The sequence below is a fragment of the Ailuropoda melanoleuca genome, chromosome 7, assembly GCF_002007445.2.
Source record: "Ailuropoda melanoleuca isolate Jingjing chromosome 7, ASM200744v2, whole genome shotgun sequence".
Classification (NCBI taxonomy): domain Eukaryota; kingdom Metazoa; phylum Chordata; class Mammalia; order Carnivora; family Ursidae; genus Ailuropoda; species Ailuropoda melanoleuca.
Window position 1 is genome coordinate 41249765 of NC_048224.1, and position 11353 is coordinate 41261117.

The window sequence follows — 11353 nt, forward strand, 5'->3', positions numbered from 1 at the left end:
GGGGGGGGAAGCATTGGAAGTGGGGGGAAGAAAGTGCCTGACACGCAGGAACGGTGGTCACTGCCGTGCCCGTGATGATGACTGTTACTGCTCGTGCCCCTCTTGGGGCTGGCCTGACCCGCACAGAGTGGCACAGGACTAGACTCGTTAGGCCAGGGACTGTTCTGTGAGTGCGACCCCTCTTCCTTCATTGTGTCCTTCTGATCCCTTCTTTGGCGTGCATTCATTGGGGGGCGCTGTCCCCTAGGCGCTCAGTCACGTGCTCTTTGGTGGGGGGAGCTATTATTTATTTCTAATGAATTCATTAAAATCAGAGCAGAGCCAGACTGGCAGCCAGGACATGTGAGCTCCAAGCTCTGGTGTTGCCTCCAGGCAGCGGTGGGCCCCGGGCAGGAAATGTGTCCCCGCTCTCTGATCCTTCTCTATCTCAAAGACCTGTGATGTCCGGTTGCCCTCCTGCTAAAGTCTTCACGTGCCTCCCCCGTCCCGCTTGCCTTGGCTGTCAACCATCCCTCTCCATGAAGGCCTTGAGTGCCCGCTGAAGGCGTTCCGACTTGGCCCTGTGGGAACCAGTGACGGGCACACCTCTTGGACCCAAGCCTCCCACACACAGTCCAGCGTCTGCTGACTCCTCCTCCTCTGAAACCCGGACCCTCCACCTGCCTCCCTGCCAGCTTCTGGAAGCTGAGGCTGATTAGGGAAGAGTCTGGGTGGTTGTGCTTCCCCATCCTCAGGCTGTTGGGTGGAGGCCATTAAAATGCAAATCCAGGCTGTGCCCCTGGTGGCCCCATGGCGCCCAGGCCTCCGACTTGTTTTCTAGGGAGAGCTTTGGGCCGCTTTGTTCTGGTCCGCTGCTGGCAAAGAATGCCTCGCTGGCAATCCGGTGCAGAGCCAGCCTGAATCCCAGCCAGGCTGAGTCGGGATTAAAGGATTGACTCCATAGAGAAAAATTAAGCGTCATGATCTGTGAAGTTCACAGTGTCGCTGATAAGGGGGATCAGCCTCGAATAACACCAATCTCATTAAGAGGCTGCTGAATGGCACAGGGTAATTCCCCCTAATAAACTTCTTTTCTGTGCTGTAGGAAAATTTGTCTTGCCCCTGGGGACAGTTCCAGAGTATGTGTTGGCAGTAGTAATACCATAGATCGCTAACATTTAGTGAGCAATTACTACGGGTCAGACAAGGCTGTGTCATTCTATCTCCTGAACAAGCTGACATTCTCATCCCCATTATATGGATGAAGAAACTGAGGCTCACAGAACATAATCGCTGGCCCAAAGTTGCAGAGCTTGTCAAAAGTATCTGACATCATTTGAGCTCTTGCAGGGTGCCAGACCTTCCCTTGGAGCCACCTCACCTCTCTGGGCCTCAAGCTTCTCATCTGTGAAGCGGGCCTGTCAGCGCTCTCACAGGCTGGGCGAGGAGATGACGCATGTCACATATTGAGGGTTGTGGTACAGTCAGGCTCAGATACTGAACAACAACAGGTGCCGCTTTTCCCATCCTCTATCAGAAACAGCTGCTTTCTCCTTCCTGCAGTGGTCCCTCCGCACGAGATGGCCTTGACCCCAGCTTTGCTGATGCGGCTGTGCGTGTTTGCCTGTGGTACTGAGGGCGTAGCCACACCGAGTAAACTTTATTCTCAGCTCAAGCTATAAATCAAGCCTTTTCACGGGGCATTTACCAAGTACTTCACCCATGTCGGGAGCAGCCTCAGTGGGATATGGAGAAAAAGGTTGTCTGAGTCAACTAATAACTAGACATTGTTCTCTGCTGCTAGGTCGAGTCCTCTCCATTCCAGGTCCTGCAGAAGGGGTGAGGGAATCACTCTGCAGCTTGCCCCGCCCCAGCATTTGGGTTAAGAATGGGAAACTGAGGCCCAGAAAGTTGGAGCGACTTGCTCAAGCTCACACCCCACAACCATGGCAGAGCCTTCAAACCCCTGTATGCTGGTGGAGAAAGTCAACACGAGCAGCGGCTGGTTTCCATTTTAGAACATGTGCTTCCCATTTTAAATGTGATTTCCATTCATTGAAAGAAATCGGGAACCTGCAGAGAAGTTAGGAAATGAAGTGTAAGCCATGATCTCTGCTCCGAGCTGACCACTGTCGTTACTCTTGTCATGGGCTTCTTTTCATTCATTTTAAAACAGGATTTATGAAGATATGATTTTACGTACGTGGAATTCACCAGTTTAAAGAGTGCAGTTCGACCATTTTGACAACTGATAGTCATCTAATCATCACAGTCAAGATGTGTACCATGACCATCCACCCCAAAAGTCCCCTTCTGCCTCTTTGTGGCCCGTCCCCCCACCGAGCCCAGCCCTGGCCACTTTCTGCTTCCTTTTGCTTGTTTTGCTTTTACTGTAATTTTATATACATGGAATTACATGGTATTAGTTTTTTGTGTCTGGCTTCTCTCAGTCTACTTTCGAGATGAATCCATGTTCTGTGATACCAGTGACTCCTTTTTATTTCGGGGCAGTACACCAGTGTTTGGATATGCCACAGTTTATCCTGTCACCAGTTGATGGGCATTTAAGTTATCTCCAGTTTGGGGCTATTACGAACACCCCTGCTGTGAACGTTCGAGTACACGTTATTGCGTGGACATGTTTTTAACTCCATTGGGTGTACACCTGGGAGTGGAAATTCTGGGTAACACGATAACTCACATTTAATTGGGAATTGCCAGGTGATTTCCGCAAGGGGCTTGTACCATTTTTCCATTCCCACGAACAGGGTATGAGGGGTGTGATTTCTCCCCACCTGCTCGAGATCCTTGCTGTGATTTAACTTTCTGTTAATAGCCATCCTAGTGTGTGCCAAGTGGTATTTCGTTATGATTCTAATTTGCATATTCCTGATGACTAATGACATCGAACATCTTGTCTTGGGCTTATTGGCCATCTGAATATCTCCCTTGGAGAAATCTCTTTTTAGATCCTTTTGCCCATTTTTAATTTTTTTTGTCTTTTTGTTGAATTATAAGTGTTCTTTGCATATTCTAGATTCAAGACCTCTATAGATCTGTATTCGCAAATATTTTCTCCCATTTTGTGGATTGTCTTTTTACTTTCTAGATGCTGGCCTTTGAAAAGTGCAGAAATTTTAAATTTTGGTGAAGTCCATCTACTTTTTCTTCTTTCACGTGTGCTATTGGTGTCTTATCTAAGAAACCAGAGTTTTAGCTTTTACATTTAGGATGTATTTTGAGTTAATTTTTATATGAGGTATCAAGGGAGGGCTCCTGCTTTATTCTTTTGCATTTAGATATCCAGTTGTCCCATCACCATTTTTTGAAAAGACTATCACCCATTAAATTGTCCTGGCACCCTTGTCAAAAATCAATTGTCTCTAAGTGTGAGGGTTTATTTCTGAAATCTGAATTCTGTCCCATTAATCTGTATGTCCTCATGCAAGTACCGCCCTGTCTTGATTGGTATGTAGCTTTGCAGTAGTTTTGAAATCAAAGTGTGAGCCCTCCAACTTTGTTCTTTTTGAAGATCGTCTTGGCTATTCTGTATCTTTTGAATTTCCACATGAATTTTAGGCACAGCTTGTTAATTTCTGTTAAAAAGCCATCAAGGGTTTTGATAGGAATCGTGTTGAATCTAGATTAATTTGGGGAGTATTGCCATTTTGACAATATTAAATTCTCCAGTCTATGAACATGGAATGTCTTTCCATTTATTGAAGTCTTCTTTGAGTTGTTTCAACCATGTTTTTAGTTTTCAGTGTACAAATCTTGCACTTATTCCTAACTATTTTATTCTTTTGGATTCTATTATAAAATGGAATTATTTTCTTAATTTAACTTTTGGGGTGTTCGTTTGCTAGTATAAAGAAATACAATTGATTTCTTTTTCATATATGTTGATCTTGTTTCCTGCAACTTTGCTCAGCTTATCAGTTCTAATAGTTTTGTGTGTGTGCTCATTCCATAAGATTGTTTATGTACACAACCATGTCATCTGCAAATAGAGATCATTTTACTTTTTCCACTCCAATCTGGATGATTTTTAAAATTATTACTATTTTTTCCTCCTTGCCCTGGCTAGAATTGCTAATACACATTGAATAAAAGAGGCGAGAATGGATATTCTTGTCTTGTTCCTGATCTTAGGGGGAGAGCTTTCAGTGTTTAACCATTAAGTGTGATGTAGTCCTAAGAGATAGTGGCCTGTGGCTTCTTTTCTTGTAATTTGTCTGATTTGGGTATCAGAGTAATGCTCACCTCATGAAATAAATTGTGGAACGTTCCCTCCTCTTCTCTTTTTGGGAAGAATTTGTGAAGAGTTCCTTTAACATATGAGTAGAATTCACTAATGAAGCCATCAGAATCTGGACTTTGCTTTTCTGCCTTTTTGTGGGAAGTGTTTTGAATACTAATTCAGCCTTCTATAGTTCTGTTCAGATGTTCTGTTTCTCAAATTTGTTTTTGGTAGTTCATGTTTTTCTAAGGATTTGTTTATACTTCATCCAGGTTATGTGATTTGTTGGAATATTGTTGTTGATAGTGTTTCCTTAAAGTCTTTTTTGTTTCAAGTCGGCAGACTTAAGTTTTTTTTAGATTTCCTTTATCAGATCCAGGAAATTTCCTTCTCTTCCTAGTTGGCTAAGAGTTTGTGACTATTGAATTTTGTCACATTAAAAAAAAAAAGATTGATTTATTTTAGAGAGAAAACACTGATGGGGTGGGGGAGAGAATCTCAAGCAGACACCCCTGCTGAGCACAGAGTCGATCCCACAACCCTGAGATCATGACCTGAGCCAAAATCGAGTCGGACACCTAACCGACTGAGCCACCCAGGCACCACTGAATTTTGTCACATTTTAATGTGTACTTACATCCATAGAGATCATTTTCTTCTTCTTTTCTCTTGTAGGAAATCACACTGATTGGATTTCTTTTTTTAACCGCAACTTACATTTCTGGGGTAAATTCCACCTAGTGACCATGTGTTATTTTTTTAATATATTGCTGTGTTGAGTTTGCTAATATTTGGTTAAGGCTGTTTATGTGTATGTTTATGACGGGTGTTGGTTTGTAGTTTCTTCTCCTGCAGTGTTTTTCTCTAGTTTTGGATCAGAGTAATGCCAACCTCATAAAATGAGAGATGTTCTTCCCTCATCTATTTTCTGGAATAATTTGTTGTAGAATTTGTATTACTTCTTCCTCAAATATTTGGTCAGATTCTCCAGTGAACCCATAGGGGATTTTTCTTTGTGACTGGTTATTTAACTATGAACTCAATTTTTGTAACAGATACAGGACTATTTCAGGTTCTCTCTTTCTTCTGGAGTAGACTTTCCTTTGCATCTTTTAGAGTATTTGTTTGCCTCATTTAAGGGGTCGAATCATTTTTAATCCCTCTAATAACTGTAGCATGTAGTGATGTTGTTCCCTTCTGTCATTCCTGATACTGATAGTTTGTGTCCTTTTTCTTTTTTTAATCTTTTTGGCTAGAGGTTTATCATTTTTCTTCATCTGTACAAAGAATCAGCTTTTAGTTTCATTATTTTTCTCTATTGTGTTTATCTATTTTCTGTTTTATTCATTTCTGCTTTTAGCTGTATGATTTCCTTTCTTCTGCTTACTTTAGACTCAATTTACTCTTTCTCTTTAGATCTCTCTTATGGTGGACAAGCTTATACTACTGATTTTAAACCTTTATTCTTCTCTAATGTAGTTATTTAATGCTATACATATGCCCTGTTTTAGATGGATCCCACAGATTCTGGAAGGTTATGTTTTAATGTTAAGTTCAAACCATTTTCTAATTTCCCTGATATTTTTTGATCCATGTGATTTTAGAAGCATGATATTTATTATTCAAAGAGTTGCAGTTTTTTGGGTTTTTTTCCCTATTTGTTACTGATTTCTACTTTTTTTTTTTTTAATTTATTTATTCGACAGAGATAGAGACAGCCAGCGAGAGAGGGTACACAAGCAGGGGGAGTAGGAGAGGAAGAAGCAGGCTCATAGCAGAGGAGCCTGATGTGGGGCTCAATCCCATAATGCTGGGATCACGCCCTGAGCCAAAGGCAGACGCTTAACCGCTGTGCCACCCAGGTGCCCCCCTGATTTCTACTTTTTAATTCAGTTATGGTCAGAGACCATTTATGTGATTTCACTGTATTTCTGCCTACCTCCTTTTTTTGGAAACCCAATCATATGTGTATTAGGCTGCTTGGTCTTGTCCACTCTGTTCATTTATGTTCAGTCCTTTCCCTTCATTTCTGACTAACAGTTACTCAGAGAAGAGAGTTGAAATCCCCAGTTATAGTTGTAGATTTGTCTCCTTCTTGTTTCAGCTTTTGCTCCATGTGTTTGGATGTATACAGGTTTAGGATTATTATGTTATTCTTGGTATTTTGACCCTGTTGTCATGGTATAGGGTCTCTTGTTACCTCTGATAATATTTCTTGTCCTGAGGTCAATTTTTCTGTAGTACTCTTGCAAATATCACTAGCTTTCTTCTCTACTATTTGTAGGATATATCTTTATTTAGCCTTTTACCCTGTCTTTGTATTTAAATAGGTTCCTTACAGATAACATACGGTAGAGTCTTTCCTTTTTACTAAGTATGACAATCTCTAACTTTTATTTGGAATGTGGAGACCATTTATATTTAATGTAATTTTAATATTATTGTGTTTAAACCTACCATCTTGCTGTTTGTTCCTAATCATCTCATTTCTTCTTTGTTCCTCTTTCTCTCATTTTTCTGCCTCATTTTGGATTGAGAATTTATGATTGCATTTTTATCTCCATTCATCAAGCCAACTCTTTGTTTTCTTTTTCATGGTTTATTTGGGTTTTGAACTATATATTTCTTGTCAGTTCTGCCTTCAGATGGTATTAGCCCACCTTCCATACTGTGTGAGAAACTTTCAGCAGCATCTTCTCTTTCCCCGTCCTGGTTTTTATGATACTCTTGTCCTACAGTTTACCATACATATTATTACTGCAGTTTGTTGTTACTATTTTCCAATGAGAAGTCATTTATCTTTTAAAGAGTTTAAAACTGAGGGAACGTTTACCCACATGTGTAGTTTCCAGCATTCTTCATTTCTTTTTGTAGATTTAGATTCTTACTTGCTGTCACTTTGCTAAGACCTGACGAAATTCCTTTTATGTTTCTTAGAGCGCAGGTCTGATTCTTTGAAAATTTTTTATCTCAGAAATCTTGATTTCATCTTGATTTTGAAGGATATTATCATTGGATTTAGAATTTGGGGTTGATCCTTCGATTGACACTTTGTTCTGTTGCCTCCAGGCCTGTCGTCGTTCTTACTGTTGTTCATTTGTGCATAATTTCTCCCCCTCTCTGGCTCCTTTTACGAGTTTCTCTTTTCAGTGGTTTTCAACAGTTTTGTCATGATGCTGTGCCTTAATGGTATTTTCTTTATGTTTATTCTGCTTGGAGTCAGTTGAGCTTTTTGAATCTGGCTTTGAACTTTTAATCCAGTTTGGAAAAATTCTGGCCATTTTTTCAGACATTTTTTGCTGCCTTACCCCCTTTTCCTGGGACTCCAGTTATGTGTATATGAAACGGTCTGATAGTGTCCATGCTTTGTTCATTATCTTCTGCCTCTTACCCTTTTTGTTTTTCATGTTGGGTGTAGGTAGTTTTCTTGCTCTTTCTCCACTGATTTTTTTTTTCTTCTGTGTCATCCGATCTTTTATCCCATACAGTGTGTTGTTTCCCTAGACAATTCATTTTTATAGCTACAAGTTCCACCTGAAATTGGTTAGTTTTAGTTTTGGGTTTTTCACATCTTCTGTTTCTCTCCTGATGGTATTCGTGTTTCCCTTCATGTCTCGGAGCATATTTCTGGTATTCGTAACCACTGCTGTAAGCACCTTACTGGATAGTTCCGTCATCTCTGGCCTTTGTGGCTCTGTTTCTATTGATTGGTTTTTCTCTTGGTTGATAGGTCATATTTTCCTACTATTTTGAATGCCTGATCACTTTTTTTATCGCATAATTGACATTGTGAATTTTTGTATTGTTAGGTGCTAGGTTTTGTAAAAGCATTGAACTTTGTTCTGGGCTACCGTTTAGGTATGTAGGACCATCTCGATACTTCGGAGGCTTACTCTTAAGTTGTATTGTGGCAGAGTGACGCCTGGGGGGCTCAGTCGGTTAAGCGTCTGCCTTCAGCTCAGGTCATGATCCCAGGGTCCTGGGAATTGCTCCTCCTCGGGCTCCCTGCTCAGCGGGGAGTCTGCTTCTCCCTCTGCCCCTCCCTGCTCATTTTCTCTCTCTCTCTCTCTCACGTGAATAAAATCTTAAAAAAGAAAAATGTAGGGGCGCCTGGGTGGCACAGCGGTTAAGCGTCTGCCTTCGGCTCAGGGCGTGATCCCGGCGTTATGGGATCGAGCCCCACGTCAGGCTCCTCTGCTGTGAGCCTGCTTCTTCCTCTCCCACTCCCCCTGCTTGTGTTCCCTCTCTCGCTGGCTGTCTCTATCTCTGTCAAATAAATAAATAAAATCTTTAAAAAAAAAAAAAAGAAAAATGTATTAGGGCAGGTCTAGTGCAGCCCTTAATCTGTTGTTAATTTTGCCCCATAGTGAGGGAACCCTACCCAATTCCCTTTGCGCTGTGATCTCTCCTTTCTGGTTGAGGGAGTAGAAATTTATTTCCTCCCCCTCCCCCACTTCCTGCTTTCTAGTGATTCCTTACCCAGTCTTATGGCATTTAACCCCGTGCTTGGGCAGGCGAGTATTCAGCAGACTTCTGGAAACCCTACTGAAGGTCTCCAGAGCCCTTTCTTTATGTAACTCCCTTCTCTCTGGTACTTTCCCTATACATTTTAGCTCCCTTCCGCTTCCCTAAACATCGGCTTCTGCCTCTTCAAAAATCAGCAAGACCACTGGGCTCTGTTCCCTATCCCTGTGCTGCAGGCTGCAGACTGCTTTCAGGCCAGCTGGGCCAATCGTATTACTTACCGCATTCGTTCTCCTTTTTTTGGGATCAGACCTGGGACCTGGGATTACCTGTCCAAAAACAGTGGTATCATGATAGGCAATTGGTGGAAGTGAAAGTCTGTCTCTCTGCCCCCAATCTATTTTTGTTGCATAGATTCGTTGATTACAAATAAGTAATCCGTATAAAATTGTGATGAGGTCTTACTTTGCATAATGCGTCTTCCCGTGTTATTACAGTCCGTGCAACCGCCTTTCCTAGTGATTGTAATGTGTTCCTTCGAGTGGATGTCCTAGTGTTTCTTTTGTGTTGTTTTTGTTGCTTTGTTTTTGGGAGGGGGTGTTTTGTTTTCGTTTTTTCCTGGAGTTTATTAATTAGCCTTGCAAGGCTGAACATGTAGATACTGGGGAAGCCTCTTCTCTTGGTATGATAACTGTGGCCTGGGCCTCCAAGGCCTGATGTCTTGAACTGAGAAGAATGGAAAATGTTGGCAACCCTGTGCAAGTGTCACTGGCCTGTCCATCTCCTTGCATTTGTGATTCTGCCTGTAAGATGACATCTCAGGGAAATAAACCCACAACAAGAACAAAAACACAGAGAAATGATGGTAGAATATTAGGCAGGTAGGTTCATAGCAGAACAGTAATATTGGAAACAGCCCAGAAACTCTGCACTCAGTGTGTGTTTCAGCAGCCCCATGGCGTATCATCCGACGGAAGACTGTGTGGTCATTGGTCACGACAAGCACGTTACTCAGACCGTTTCTGCTCTGAAATGATTCTGTAAAAATGGCAAGGAGTAGTGGTGAAGGAAGGAGAAGAAGGATGTGCTATTTTATCTGTCTGTCTATTTGAGAGAGAGCAATAGAGAGTGCGGGCGGGGGGGCGGGGAGGGGCAGAGAGAGAGAGGGAGAAAGAGAATCTTAAGCGGGGTCCACGCTCCCAACACAGGCTCGATCCCATGACCCTGAGATCATGACCTGAGCTGAAATCAAGAGTCAGGTGTTCGGTTGAGCCACAGAGAGCCTGGACTAAGCCACCCGTGTGCCAGGCTGTACCATTTTGATATAGTTGCATATGCACAAGTAAACAGAAGTTAGGGAAATGCATGGAGGAAGCATTAGGAATCGGGACCTGGGATGTCTGTCCCAGCCATGCCTTGGGTTCTTTTGTGTGATCCAGGGCAATCCTTTTCTACATCTGGGCTTCAGTTTCCATATCTGACAGGGAGAGGGGCTGAGAACTTAGTATCACATAGGGCTTTGGTTTGGTTTTGTTCCTTTAATTAAATGTTTAGTATAAACTGAAAAGAAAAAGCACACTTGAGAGAAGTGAGAAGATGAGGTCTCTTAGGCCACTGGCTGTAACTGGTACCCCTCGCCCATTTCGGAGCTAGAACCTGGGGTTGTGTGTGGGTGTGGGGCCTCCCAGATCGACTCGGGGGCAGTGGTTCCCACCCACTGCGTGCTTCCTGTGCTCCAGGCTTTCCCTGCATTTTCTCTTGTTGATCCTTCCGGCACGTGTGTCCCATCCATGTGCTCATCTTCATTTTTTCAAGTGACATAATTGAGGCTTTGCAAGCATGGGATGATCGTCTGAGCAGAAGCCAGGGTCTGGACCCAGGCCTGAGTCCTAGAAGCCTTGTTCGGGCTTCACCCGCCATGCTGTCATTCTCATCTTGTGAGTTGGCAGGCCTCTTGCACCTCAGGGTCACACGCTGTCCCCTTTGTGCCTGCAGCGGACAACGAGAACAACATTGCCTCCAACCAGTCCCGATCGCCGCCTGCTGTTGTAGAAGAGAAGTGGAAACCCCAGGCCCAGAGGAACAGCACCAACAACAGTAGGTCTCTCCCAGGCCAGAGCCTGGGGGCCCGCAGAGGTCCTCCCCGTGCACCTCTAGCCCCAGCTCCACGCTCCCGCCCCCCGCCTCCCATCCCACCCCCTGTGCCTCTTTTGATGATGCGAAACCATGTTCAAAGCTCTTATACACCTAAGACTTCATCTGTGGGAATTGTGACCTCAGTGGATGGGTAGAAGGCAGCCCGGGGAGAGGAGCTGATCTTTCCGTGGTCAGAGCGTACATGTTTAGTGAGAGTCAGAACTGGAATCCACTCGTCAGTTTCTGTTGGCTTCTCTTTCCTGTTGCTGTGGCCTCATGTATTTTATTCACTAGCGATTCCTTTCTTAGAGGCAGTTCCTATATCAAGGCAGAAGTTAGACTAGTTGGCTTCAGAAGTCTAGGTGAATGACACGTGCAGCAAGTGTGTTGCATACATCCCACTGTAGTCTAGTCCCGTGCTCATGGCAGGCATTACTAATCGATCCTAGAATGTTATTTCTGTGTGACTCACATGTTAAACACCAGAAGCACCACCAGTTTGTGTACAAGATGAAGCCTCCCGGTTCCTAATAC

General features: G+C 43.2%; 1 protein-coding gene across 14 annotated transcripts in view; it reads left to right on the forward strand.

Annotated features, from left to right (window-relative positions):
• Positions 1–11353, forward strand: part of ZNF618 (zinc finger protein 618) — a 178446-nt gene that overhangs the window by 159267 nt on the left and 7826 nt on the right. For all 14 annotated transcript variants that reach the window (XM_034664351.1, XM_034664356.1, XM_034664347.1 and 11 more), the window contains one exon: positions 10679–10780. In XM_034664351.1, coding sequence (XP_034520242.1) covers positions 10679–10780 — 102 coding nt within the window. The remainder of the gene's footprint in view (positions 1–10678; positions 10781–11353) is intronic.